At 36.5% G+C, this 14,687-nt stretch overlaps 1 protein-coding gene across 2 annotated transcripts in view; it reads left to right on the top strand.

The window, feature by feature from the left end:
* LOC134529059 (uncharacterized) overlaps positions 1-14,476 on the top strand; it is a 374,727-nt gene extending 360,251 nt beyond the window's left edge. For both annotated transcript variants that reach the window (XM_063362763.1, XM_063362764.1), the window contains exon 13: positions 2,571-14,476. In XM_063362763.1, coding sequence (XP_063218833.1) covers positions 2,571-2,924 — 354 coding nt within the window. In that variant the 3' untranslated portion in view covers positions 2,925-14,476. The remainder of the gene's footprint in view (positions 1-2,570) is intronic.
* Positions 14,477-14,687: the final 211 nt, after the last annotated feature.

Genomic DNA, 14,687 nt, shown 5'->3' with positions numbered 1-14,687 from the left:
AAGTCTTCCTGGAGCCGCCACTGCAACGTGGTTTTCCAAACACTGGCCACGAGCCTCCACTGCACTTCATAGCATACCGTAACCTCTGCACAGTCCACCAACATCTATGTTTCCCTAGCAGCTTGGCTTCTGGGTTGTAGCCGTGTCCTTGGCGAATAATTAACAGACGTTTCGGTCGACATTGCAGTCGCCATCATCAAGGGAGCAGTTACCTACCTAGTAGTTGTAGCTGTGTCCTTGGTGAATTATTGACCGACTTTTCGGTCGACATTGCAGTCGCCATCATCATGGAGCATTTACCTACCTAGTAGTTGTAGCCGTGTCCTTGGCGAATAATTCACCGACGTTTCGGTCTACATTGCAGTCGCCATCATCATGGAGCAGTTACCTACCTAGTAGTTGTAGCCGTGTCCTTGGCGAATAATTCACCGACGTTTCGGTCGACATTGCAGTCGCCATCATCATGGGACCAGTTACCTACCTAGTAGTTGTAGCCGTGTCCTTGGTGAATAATTCACCACGTTTCGGTTGGCATTGCAGTCGCCATCATCAGGGACCAGTTACCTAGGTAGCAGTAGGTAAATGCTCCCTTGATGATGGCGACTGCAATGCCGACCGAAACGTCGGTGAATTATTCGCCGAGGACGCGGCTACAACTCAGAATCCAAGCTACTTCAAACCATGGCCGCGAAAGCCTGCGCACTTTATTTATGTTTCCGTGTTTTTAGTTTTATTTTGGTATGCTGTACAGGCTTTAACTAATTCCCTAAAAAAAATTAATATTTGGATTATTGGTTCCCGGTTGATTTGGGATGCGTCAAATGACCACAAAACAGCGGCTCTATGATAAACTCAGTGTAATAGGGGGGGGGGGGGGGGGGGAAATTGGTTTTTCATAATTATTTCCGGGTCTCAAACCCGAACTTATAGCCCAGCTAGTTTGATTTTTTTTTACTATCTTTTGACCAACTACAATTAGTCTGTGTTTAGAGTTTCCTGCCGAAATACTTATGGCGTTGTCACAGATTCAAAAGTTTCACTTACAAAATCCTTTAAAAAAATTGTTTAAATAAAGTTGGGAATTATGGCGACGCATAAAACACCACTATCACATACATATTTGTTTAACCAGTAAAATGATAGTTTCCATAAAATATTTGTGAATGGTAAGAGTTTTGAAAAATGTTGGATGTTTTAATGAAATCAGTCTTTTAGAATCTTGTGCGCAGAAACGTAATTTGCCAATGTTTCCACTAAGCAAATCTTTAAAATGGTAAAAGATATAGGGTAGTTAAAATGCTTATAAAGTTACAATATCTTGGCATCACCTCTTCAGTAAAGTTATTTATTTCTTAAAAAGAAATTAGTGTCACAAACAATTTGAAAAAAAAAAACTGCAAAGTATGTATGATATTTAAAAGTTCAGTGTTATGAGTATTGTTTAAACTCATTAAAATCATAATGAGTAACATTTTAACAGTTTTAGAATTAAGTTAAAATGGTTAACGTTTAGGTACCTAGCTCACTCAATATATTAAAAGTTGTTAATGTAGCAGGACTTAAAATATTTTTGATGGGCTTTTTCCTACAGTTTTTAATGGAGAAATTTTAAAGCCATACGTCTTCCAAATTTCTTCTTGAACTATAATGAAATATATATATATATTGAAATAATATTAGACACCGGGTCATTGCAAAAAAAAAAATACTTTCAAGAAACGCAGCCGACCTCCTATTAAATGTTAGTTTGGATGCTAACATTCAAGTGAGGGGACATGGGTTTGAATCCCGTGCAAAACTTGGGTGTGTTTTGTGCGCAAAGTTAAGTTCAAATCAGTCGTTAGCCGCACTTCCCCTCATTCCTAATAGGCTGACTTCATAACAGCTGAGGTACTGTGGGGAATTAGTCTCCACTATATTGGCGTTATTAATGTTTCCTTTAGTTTCAGTTTTTATTTATTAATAAAAATAATACATTCCCAAACTTGTATATCATTTTTAAAAATCTAATGTTTAGTACTAGCGTAGAGACTGTTACCACCGAAAGGAAACAAATAAGGTAAAAAGAGGTAATTCCATTGCCATAATTAATACGCATAAGTGTTGTCATCAGTAGATCATACCTAACGGGGACGTACCACAACGCCGAATTACCACAACGCCGAAATACACTAACGCCGAAAAACGTCATTGCAGGACTGCCACAAAGGTTAGGTTAGGTAAGACTAGGTTAGGTTAGACTAGGTTAGGTTAGGTTAGGCTAGGATAGTCTAGGTTAAGTTAGGTTAGGTTATATTACGCTAGGTTAGGTTAGGTAAGGTTAGGTTTGATTGTGGTATTTCGGCGCTAAGGTACATTTAAGAAACAAACACAAATTCATTCAGTTATTATTTCGGCGTTGTGGTAATTCGGCGTTGTGGTACAAAGCAGTTTTCTAGCTGTCGGCGTTGTGGTCAATTTTGACATTCAGCGTAATGGTATTTCGGCGTTGTGGTACCGACCCGATGCTAACTAGGTGACGAGGCATGTCCAGCTGTGAATGTGACCACGAGCTCGGTGTGTGTGCGCAGGGACTGAACCTGTCGGCCGCGCTAGCCGACGAGCGCCGCAAGCGAAACCGCACCTTCATCGACCCCGTGACGGAGGTCCCCCGGCTCGAGCAGTGGTTCGCCCTCAACACGCACCCGTCGCACAACCTCATCCTCAAGTACACGGACGAGCTTAACCGCATGCCCTACCGCCAGAAGTTCCCGCGCCTCGAGCCCAAGAACGTGCAGTTCTGGTTCAAGAACAGGCGCGCCAAGTGCAAGCGCCTCAAGATGTCGCTGTTCGAGGCCGGAGGCCAGGCAAACCACCATCTGCAGCAGCTGCCCTACCACCGGGGGCAGTCTCCCGGGGGAGACCCGCTGCGAGGGGGCGACTAGCGCACGTGCAGCACCCTGCTGCTCCACTAGCCCTGGCGCTCCTCTGCAGCAGCTGCCCTACCACCGGGGGCAGTCGCCCGGGGGAGACCCGCTGCGAGGGGGCGACTAGCGCACGTGCAGCACCCTGCTGCTCTACTAGCCCTGGCGCTCCTCTGCAGCAGCTGCCCTACCACCGGGGGCAGTCGCCCGGGGGAGACCCGCTGCGAGGGGGCGACTAGCGCACGTGCAGCACCCTGCTGCTCTACTAGCCCTGGCGCTCCTCTGCAGCAGCTGCCCTACCACCGGGGGCAGTCGCCCGGGGGAGACCCGCTGCGAGGGGGCGACTAGCGCACGTGCAGCACCCTGCTGCTCTACTAGCCCTGGCGCTCCTCTGCAGCAGCTGCCCTACCACCGGGGGCAGTCGCCCGGGGGAGACCCGCTGCGAGGGGGCGACTAGCGCACGTGCAGCACCCTGCTGCTCTACTAGCCCTGGCGCTCCTCTGCAGCAGCTGCCCTACCACCGGGGGCAGTCGCCCGGGGGAGACCCGCTGCGAGGGGGCGACTAGCGCACGTGCAGCACCCTGCTGCTCTACTAGCCCTGGCGCTCCTCTGCAGCAGCTGCCCTACCACCGGGGGCAGTCGCCCGGGGGAGACCCGCTGCGAGGGGGCGACTAGCGCACGTGCAGCACCCTGCTGCTCTACTAGCCCTGGCGCTCCTCTGCAGCAGCTGCCCTACCACCGGGGGCAGTCGCCCGGGGGAGACCCGCTGCGAGGGGGCGACTAGCGCACGTGCAGCACCCTGCTACTCCACTAGCCCTGTCGCTGCTCTGCAGCAACCACCAGACCATGGGCTGCAGTTTATTGGCTATCGTATTCCCTTATGGCTTAATTTCACAGATATGAAACTTCCAACATAAAGTGCAGCCAACTGACAGCTGGCCAGTTTCCAAGAACGTGCCCGACTCTGAATGCTCTACTGCTAATAATATACCCTGTAAAATGATAGTTCGTTATGAATAAGTAATTATAAAGAATGTGCATTTCTTGCGGGTCAGAGACTTCTTAGGCAGAATGCACAGTCCCTCTCCATCGTTTGTAACTCTGTATGTGGGATTGAGATGTTTTAAAGATGTTACATATAATACATATTTTTTTCACTAGCGCTGGTTTACCAATGATTCAGAATCCTTTTCATGGCATGTGATATAGTCCTTGTCATAATTTAGGAGACTTAAAAATATATGTGTTTCTGGTTTAATTTTTTTTTTAATTAATGTTCTTTGTTGGCAACAAAATATGTTTGCCGTAATCATGACATATTTTGCGTTGGGCAGAAAATTTTGTTCTCAAGTGTAGGTATACTAAAGTGAATTTCCCATGTGTAAATCGAACTTCAGCTTCTCATGCCACAAAAACGGCCAGATATACCGACGCGACGACACAGCGAAACTTAATATGTCAATAGATACTCAATTGCAGACCCAACCAGTGCACGATCTGTAACAGCATGAAGTGACCAAATAGACTTAGGTCATTCCGGGAGTTGCGTGCAGCCAAAAGTCGATCGAGCACACCTTCATCAGAAGAACTGGCCCGCCATTGTCTTCTTCCAACAAATTCTTCGTTATGGCGTAGAGACCTGCAAAATTCACGGATTCATTTCGTGATATGTTATAATACAAATAATTATACCTTAGCGCTGCTTTTACCACTGGTTCACTGTTAATATGGAGTAATGAGGGCCAATTAGAAACCCTCGCTCAAAGAAGTGTCGAATCACAGACACTCAGTCGAGACGACTCACAAGTCAGCAACCAATGAACAGGTGGTATTTGCCCGAGTGTGTAGAGTGTAGTAGAGTCTATCCTGGAGGTCACTGAACCCGCGAATTTTGCAGGTCTCTAGTTATGGGACTAGGCCGTGTAAAACACACTGGCTGTTTTGGGAAGTCCCTAAGTTGTGGTTGGAACTGCCCGCACCGCTGAAGAGAAGTCTACACTACATCTATGAGCCACTATACATTTTTGGACAGCTTCAATCCACAAGTACCATTCAATGTTTTCTCTCTTTTCGTTCATAGATTGTATTTTACCGATAAAGAAAATAACTTTAATAATTTTAAAATTGTTTCCCTCACACGAAAATTAACCTACTGTGGAAAGCATGGAAACTTGCATTAATTTTGAATAAAGGTTGTAAAGAAGAGTTAGGTTGGCAATATGAATCCCAGATGGTGATAAGACTGTCAAAAATCCTAAGTTCAGCTTGAAACAGTTTGATATGGACACTAACTACAGTACTTTTCTTTCTCAGAAGGGCTACCGAGACCAGACATTTTCTCTCTGCAATATCAAGGAAGAAACGACCAAGTCTATGAAGACAGTTACGATCTACGTGTTTGCACACTGCCGCGTGTACCAGCCTGTGTGGGAAATTACCGCAGAATTGGGAGAGCGTGGGGCAGGTCTAAACCCAGTCAAACTTTTATTCTTTATTTCAACAGGAGTGCGAAGAATTCTTCGGAAAATATGAGCATAAATTGAAAAATATAATTATTTTATGATCTCTTTGAATGAATAACTATGGTTGTTACAAAAACAGCAATGTTATATTATTGAGAAAACTGAATATTTACGTCTATATTTTCCCTAGTTTCATCTGCTTTGAAGAATTTTCCTCACTTTTGACTATGCTTTGAGGACCCAAAAACAATAACTTATACATAAAAAAATTCTATCAATTGCATAAATTGTTTATGATAAAAAAAATTATTTGCTGTCATACAAAAATTATATATTTATAAATTTATTTTTGTTGGCAGTTTCTGAAAGTGAACTATTTACTTACATGTTCTTTGTGTTGCCTGTTTTTTACCATTGTAAATTAATTACTGATATTATATTTCTTAAGGAGAAACATTTATCTTTGGAAGAGCGCGCAGTATATTACTGAGTGAGAATTTTTTTTAATGGAATGGTTCATGTTAAGACGTTATGTTGTCATAGTATTACATGTGATTGCTTATTAAATGCACTGTATTTCAGTTATAGTAATGTAATGTATTTTATTGTGCAAAGTTTTTAATTATGCTGTTAACTTTGTCTTTTTAATACTCAATATTTTATACGTGTACTTATAAAGGAAATTTTTTTTCTGTTTGGTGTTGTTTATGTAGCTCATGAATGTATGTGTATGAGCTAGAACATGGTTGTGAGATAAGAAATCATCGTTAACAATACAAAACTGTTGTCTAGCAGTCTAGTTATTTTTAACACTATTTACTTGGTTATGTAGAGAAATAACTTTTTCACTACTATTAAAATTCTGTTCAATCTAAAGTGATTCCAATATTGAAAATAATCATAAAAAAATTTTATTCTTTACTTTTTTGATATAAAATAAAACTACTAGAATTGAGTTGTCTAAACAGCTGAAAAACGTGAATTTTGAGAAAACTCTATGGAAATTGATTAAAAATGCCTAACAGTATTACAACAAAGATATGAACAAATCAATTTGTAAAATTTGTAATGTAAAATGCAATAATTGTGTCACATTATTATAAGTTTATTATTTAAACAGTTTTTTTTAATTAAAGTAAGATGATGTAGTATTATTATGGTGCAATAAAATGAAAGTTACATGAGACTTTTAACTTACTCATATATTGAAAGCAATTCGAGTGACTCGCATTCAATTCTAAGAAAACGATTTTGTTACTCTCCATAGGTAATACATTAATATTGTTAAGAAAATATTTCCTTTCGCAGTAAATGCTTATAATTTCTAATGCAAACAAATAAATTTATCATATTCTTTGGAAAAAAAATATTCATAACCGTTATGTGTGAGTTTAAAAGCAGTTATTAATTACACGTAACAAGCACAAGTATAGTTTAAACTGGGTTCCATTATTTTGGGAACTATTTCATTAATCGCCTATTATAAAGTACTATATTTTAACTTTGTAGAAGGCAATTATTTAACAAAGACACACATTTCATGACTAGTTAAAAGCAGCGGTGACCTTTAATTTCAAAATTGTCCAAACTTGATCAAATATTCCCAATATTTCGTATATTTATGGTTATAGAGAATTTAAAAAAAAAGAGGTTTTTTTAACATTTTCAAAAATGTATAGGCCTATGTGAGAAACATATTTTTGGATGATGGTATTTGCATTCGAGCGTTCAACAAACTCCCGCGTTTCAGTGGAAACTTTCTTACCTCTGTCCTAGAGTGCAGCAAACACTTCAGTTTCACGCGATGGTGACGAGAGAAGACTTGAGTCGTGTTCGGCAATAGCGCGTTGCTATGCGATGCGATGCCATACAGCCAGAGCTATGGCGCACGCGACGTGCAAGACATTTTTGCGAGCGTCACGTCCATACGACGGGTAGCAGAAAAATTGTAGGTTAATTTTTTTCCCCTTGAAAATGTTACACATGAGGTTGATTACAATAAATGAGGTTATGTAACAAATTGTAGAAATACAGATTGTATTCCGACAGTAACACTTCAATGCGCCGTTGTGAATTTCACTTAAAAGGTGTTTGAAAATCTTGGTGCAAGAAGCATTTGCAGGAATGGTGATAGGCCAATACCTAGCTCCCGTCTGTCATCATAACAGAAATATGACCTTGAAACTTTTTTTCTTCAAAAAATATACAAAAGAAAGCATTACAAGTACAATGTGTATAAGTCACGTCAAACTAATGACATCTTAAGTACCAAAATATGGCATAAATTATTTCAAGTTAATTAACCCACCTACGTAGGCACACATGCGTTGTGCGCAGGTTCTGGTAAAACCACGCATTTTGAAAACCGCTCAAGATATCCAAGTGATGTATGTTTAACAAAACTTTTAAGAATATGCTGAAGGCATATGCACAGTATTGTTTTCGGATTTCGTCTTTAAACTTTTTTTTTTTTTTTTTTTAGAAGAGTGAAAATGGCTAAAACGCATGTTTTCAGAATAACATTTTTATTTTTTGGCATGAAACTCCCGGTGTAGATTTTTGAAAGCACTCAAGGTACGTGGATTACGCCTTTATCTTAATTTCTGAGCCATATAATGTTATGGCCACCACTCAAATATCATAGTTGCCCTTTTCACGACGAGAATACTACTTGTTAGTCCACAGCTTTGCGCTTAGAAGCTATACCGAGCTAGTAGCACCAGCGAATGTCGCACTTATCATCCCCATTCACTAGGCGGGCCTCCTAATTAGTTAAGTAACGAGAGTGTTTTTTTTTACGAAATTGATTTATTTTAAATAAACAAATTTTTGAGTTAAAATATTTAAATTAAAATCAAAACTAGGTCCTACAAGCTGGGTGTGTACACAAATAATTCGTATCTTAAAGAATATAAGTATGCAATTCTAGGGACTCTTTGATGTCTTTAAAGCGCCGAACTTTAGATCCTTGACACATTAACGTACTCTAAAATTATTTTCCACGATCACTAGAGCATGCTCATTTCTTGTCCTCTTGTGCTACATGTATGCTAGATTTTGTTTATTTTTGCATTTGTACTTTAGAAAATAAAAAATGAATCGCTCCTCTTGAGTTTCCTATTCTATGCTTTAGAAAATTATTCCTCAAATATATTTACAATGGCATTGTTGGAAATTAAACTCTTCTCTTCAAAATATAATATTGTCAGATCGGTGTGTTTAAATTTAAAAAAAAAAAAATCACTGAGAATGACTGATTGGAATAGAATGTAGTGATAATTGATTTTTTTGTATACAACTGTAAAACGATTCACTATGTGAGATACACGACGTTAAGAAAACACTTTTAAGGGTAACAATTAAAAATTTTTTTTTATTTAGTAAAACTATTTCCCCTGCCACCAAAATCGTAGTGATATAAAAATTGTAAGAAACACAAAATCTGAATTGTTTACTAAAAAGTCATAAATATATTTAATTTGTATTTCATAATTATTGTTACAAGTGCAAAATCACAACATTATACCACCGAAGGAATACATTTATATTTATATGACTGGTGCATACCTACACATAGATATACTCATATGTCTAGTAGTGAGTATGTTGCATACACTGGGGTATACTAGAATTTAGTGACTGACATTTCTGCACTAGAAGGTTTTTTTGGTAGTATTTAAGGCCTTTTTACAGGTGAATGCATTCTACTGATCTAAGATGGAAAAAAAACCATGATCAGTTGGCACACATTTCGTTTTATTTGCTAGTGCAAATTGTATGTTCATAAAAAGTTTCAACATTATAGGTTCATGTCTTGTAACTGTAACGCTTATTCTTTATGAAAAATGGATCACAACTAAGTTATAGCGAGTCCGATAACAAAATTTAACCATGTTTTTAAAAGTAGTTCTTTGCATTGGTTCTCCTTGAACGTTTAGGTTAGATGGTGCAGTATGTGGGACAGATGGTGCAGAGATTAATATTTATCAAAAAATATAATTATATCTTATCACATTACATACAAATACTTTTCCTTTGCTTAAAATAGGACAAAAGTGTCAGAATTAAGTTACCTAATATATTTCTAGAAAATAATTCCAAAAATAACTTGGATAAAGAACTAGAAAAAAAGTAAATATTTTCCTACTTACATACAAACAATATTTTGCTTGTACTTAGCAACTTTTCGGTGTGATGTAGGCAACAGAGTTACATGAAATGAACAAAACCAAAAATGTTCTGTCTTTAGATATTTTGACCATACTATAGCATAAATGTACTTTTAAACAGGTATCTTTTGATTTCCTCCTCACTTCATCCATACCAAAAATGTTGCAGTTATTCACAGACACATTAAATGTCTCGTGCAACCACTTTCCGATCTTTCATAACACTTAATGCATTAATCTTTCTCACTGTGCAAGAAAATAGATTTTCCAGCAGTCTGCTCAATCATTTGTGTCACTACTATTGAAAAGTGTCATTTTATAAGCTCTATGTTCTTTCATTGCCTTGTCTCAAAATATTTTTCTTCTTTGCAGTATTTCCATTGCCTCTTGCTGCTTCCATTTTGGGGAATTAATTGATTTTGTTGAAGACTTCATGGTTGGTAGAAGGTTTACTCTAATATTTTGATGTGTATAAGTCGGGGGTGTTGGCTGATGCAAAAGACATGTGTGTGGATGCTAAAAACAGATACTGGTAAATCTGGTACTGATGAGGAATCATGCTGGGTTGTTTTAGGAAGACTTTTAAGTTTTCATAGTATCTGAAATGACACTGGGTTTGAAAGGATGTTTTCCGAAAACTCGGAAACCACGAGCATTCTTATCTATTAATGTTGCTTTGTTTCGTGCTTTTCCCAATAATTGATCAACTCTGGGTTCATCGATCCCCTCTTCAACTTTTTTTTGTTTCATTACAACCTGTGTTACTTATTAGTTATATTTTTCAGTAGACAAAAAATCACAAGCCCAATGTATGCAAGGCATGCGTTAAGTGACTTGGTAGACCAAGCAATACCGCTTTATTCTGATCAGCCAGTTCAATTTCAGTGAGAGAAATGACCATCTTAAATCCGTAGGTTGAAACCAGAAGGTATCTTTGGATGACCCCAGGTAGGCTGTTTTGGTTTTCATATGCCTAAATTTAGAACTCGGAGAAAGTCCATTAGTGAACTACATTTTCTTAAACACTCCATTGAGTGCAGGTAGTAACATACACTCTCTGAATTATTACATGTTACAATAGTGATAAGCTCGCCTTTTTTCCCCAGATGTCACAGTAAAAATACATTTTTGAGCCCTTAGCAGTCAAAATATGTCCGGTTTATTAATCATTTGGACGCCAGACCCATCCATATTAAAGATATTTCCATACTTATCATTAAGTTGCACTTGCTCGTGGTTCCCTGAAACAACTCCCAATAACCATCAGCCAATCACAGCAGAGCACCAGCGCCCTTGCGACAGACCTACCACGCGACTGCCTCAATCTGTGGTCTAGATTTCGCAACCTGAATGATTCGAACAATAACGTATTGTTAAAATCTTTCAGCGAAATAACGTAAGTTTAAGAACAACATTTGAAACAGAAAAAAGTTGCTTCGTCTTTTCCTGAAACTAGGTGCGCTGTCTGTAACTATATTTCGGTTGAAATGGTTCATTGAGTTGCTCGTAGCGCAAGATAACAAACATAGATAATAACACACCCAGCAGTCCCTTTTGATATAAATGAAACTGACTATGTTGTTTTCATCATCGTATATGGCAGTACGTTCGATAATTAAGCGCTCATAAAATATTTTAATGAAAAATCAAGTTTTAGGGTACTTGCAAAAAATATTCAGTATAGTCGCAGATGGGAGCGACTTAAGGCGGATTTAGCACCACTACGTTCAAGCTGTATACCTAACGAACACTCGCAACGCATTTACAGTGACATCTAGTGAATAACAAAAGAACCATAAGAAATGCGCCTTCCCAACCGGCACAATCACACGCTGGTTTACTCCACACATTTTTTTTTTTTGTAAGTTATTACGTATGATGCACGGTTTATTGCAAGAGCATACCATTTGGCTATTTGTTTTTTGTTCGAGGATACTTCTTTGATGTAAGCAACGGGAATCAACAGCGTATAAATTCTTTTGATTTTTTTCTCGCTAGTATGTACTTAATAATACTACAGTGAAAGAAGTTAATGAATTGAATAATATTGTTTGCATGTACACATGTTTCTAAAATTATGTTATTTTTGTGTGTTGTAGATCGATTTTTAAAGTGAACTCTTTATTGTGTTGATATTCAAATACTTCAGTGGACTCTGAAGATTTGGAAGACTAAGACAGGAACCTAAAGACAATAATGTATCTAAATGTTCTAATAATTTACTCTGATATTGAGTTGAATTCAAAGTAAAGAGTAAGAAATTGTTAATGTTTGAATAAATTTAGCAGAACTGTTCTGAATAGTTCGTGTCATACAAATTGCAATTGGAACAGTATTTTTGCAGATGTATAAAAATAATATCTAGGCAAGCAAATGAACTTAAGAAACAGAAAATTTAATTCTGGCCAAAGAAGTAACCAGATAATCTTTCATCAGTGTGTGAAAAATGCATAGTTGAACTAACTGTTTTTTGGTAAAAAACTAAATATTTATCTATATAAATATTGCATCTTGCTGGTACAATCAACTTGAGCGCAACATGTTTACCTACATTAAGATTAAAGTTCTTTGAATGTTTGTATGGTTACGTGTATTCTAACCATAAAAAAATACAATTTTTAAATATTTTTTTTGCTTTGTAGACTTAATAAAGGTTATCTGATAATCTTGCAGCAGAATATCTCAAGTTCATATTTACTTGCTATTTAGTCTTTGGGTTTGAACTAATATAAAATATATTATGATGTTTAATTTAAAATACTCTTTTGATATTATTTTCAATCATAGACAAACATTTTAAAAGGAAGTAAAAAAAATAATTACTACATTATAGTCATGGATATTTTTTATATAGTAGGTTATTTACATAGACAGGAAGTCTTAATTTTTTTAACAGTTTGTTAACAAATGTAATCATATTTTATTTCTTTTATGTGTTAATCTTTATTTGATACAATTTATTTATCTTGGATGTACAATGTTATTCGTTAAGAACTTTCCGCGTTTATGCATATAAACATACCCATGTATATTATGAAATCAATTCATTATACACATCTGTTGGTTGTATATTGAAACATATTTCTTTAGTCTTTCATATATTTTTCCAGTCAATAATATGAAAAGTTTGTAGAATATATTTACCGTATTCTTGAAAAATTACGTCCAGACTATTCAAAATAAATGACTGCGTACTGCTGCGAAGTTACTCAGAAATATTTTTATGTGTTTGGGGCAGGATTTAATTTTATAAAATAGTATTATGATGGTAAAAAAGTAATTTATTATGCTGAGTACAAGCCCATGAATAATGCAGCCAAAATTTTCTCTATCAATAATAGAATAAAATCCTAAGTGTAACTAAGCGTACTGAATAAACTGAAATGGTGTAAAATGTTTTAAGGAGGCAGGTAGCTAATTACAATTAGCTGCCACCCCGTGTTCGCATTTTCGTGCTTCAAGCTGCCATTGGTGATTTGCAATGTGTGTTCCTGAGAAACCATTATCCTGTCATGCACGGGGCCACATAAACATTCAGTTTAGGGTTTCCGAAAATGATACCCCGACTGCAATGTGGTGACGAACACACACCTTGATTGCTAGATATCGGGCTCCATCGAAAAGCAGTACCTTTATTAGCCATAGAGCATGCAACGGGCTGATAATCGTGTCTGATTTAGGCTTTAAGCACAGAGAAGCTTCCACTTAAGTAGAACTTGATTTGAGCTCGACCTCAGATTCGATGATAATTTTAATGATACTTTTTGTTAGTTGCTGGCGTTAAATTTTAAATTTTTTCAATAAAAAACCTGCCTCCTAGAATTTTTTAATATTTTTATAACGTTTGTTTTCAATGGAGAATCTCTTCTATGTTGAAAACGAATATATTCAACTGTATTCAGGGACTTGATCAAATCATACCTTGGATAACGTAAAATAAATTCAATACATTCTTAGTGTGTAGACGTATAAATTTAATGTAATTTTATAATTTTCATTTTAAATACATTATAATTTAAAACTAAGGTATTACAAACTTGTGTTGTTTAAAGCATGGCGCTACAGGGAAATGTAAAAGTGTTTCACAAAATAAGACCAAAGCATATAAAATAACAAACCAGTTAAGGATTTTAGTTTGTCAGTAAACAGGAAAATTATTTATAATCATACTCTCATTTCAGTTAATTTTCTTATTCGTAACTGACGGAACTGCACTGTGTAGTGTTAACAGCAAACACTTTTCCGGTGGAAGAAAGAATTTAATTTCAAGTCTGAAGTATAATACAGCATGAACTCATTCGTATAATTATAGTGTGTAGAAAAAAATGAAGATTATAGAACCATTTAACTATTCCTTAAGTTGAAATACGTGTGTTTGAGACTTGTTTAGTAATTATTTATTTTTAATTCTCAGAATATTGTGTTACATATAATTACTGTCGGGATAGTGTCTGACCACTTCACCTTACAGTTATTTTCAGTGAGTTCCTCTCGATGATATTTCTTCTGTGGTTTAATTTACAGTGTGTGATACTCCATGAAGATGAAACATTATTTAAATTTTTTCATCTAAATAAATATTAAAAATTTTATTGTATTTTAAATTGAACTGTAATATATTATTGTTCAAACAATTGTAATATGTATGCAGTATTGAATTAGCTCATACATCCATACATTAAAACTGTACATATTAAAACAAAATTTACTGTGTAACAATTGAAAATGTTTAATTTGTAGATAATTGTTTGTTATTTGTGAGTTTAATATCGTGAGCTTAAAAATGTATTAAATATGCGAAAATATGCTTATCACTTAAAAACCAAAGAATTCTTAAAGATGTGTGTTTTTTACACAATGGAAGATTATATGTAGCAATATGATGTCTTGCAGACATAAAATTCCAGCATATTAAATAAATACGATGTAATTTTTTTGTATATGAGAATTGAACATTTATTGACCCTATCCATTATTGCGTAGTATTAAATTATTGAGTATAATTAAAAAGTCAACAGTCGTACATTTATTTATTTGCAGCGCTCTATGCAGTGTTTTCATTTAATCAAATTAATATTTTTATGATTACATAAGAATACTTAAATGATTTTAAGAGTAAAATATTATTGCTCAAGAAATAAAGGAGGCCAATT

The sequence above is a fragment of the Bacillus rossius genome, chromosome 2 (assembly GCF_032445375.1).
Source record: "Bacillus rossius redtenbacheri isolate Brsri chromosome 2, Brsri_v3, whole genome shotgun sequence".
Taxonomy (NCBI): Eukaryota; Metazoa; Arthropoda; class Insecta; order Phasmatodea; family Bacillidae; genus Bacillus; species Bacillus rossius.
The sequence above is the reverse complement of the archived record's forward strand: the minus strand, read 5'-3'. Positions and strand labels throughout refer to the sequence as shown.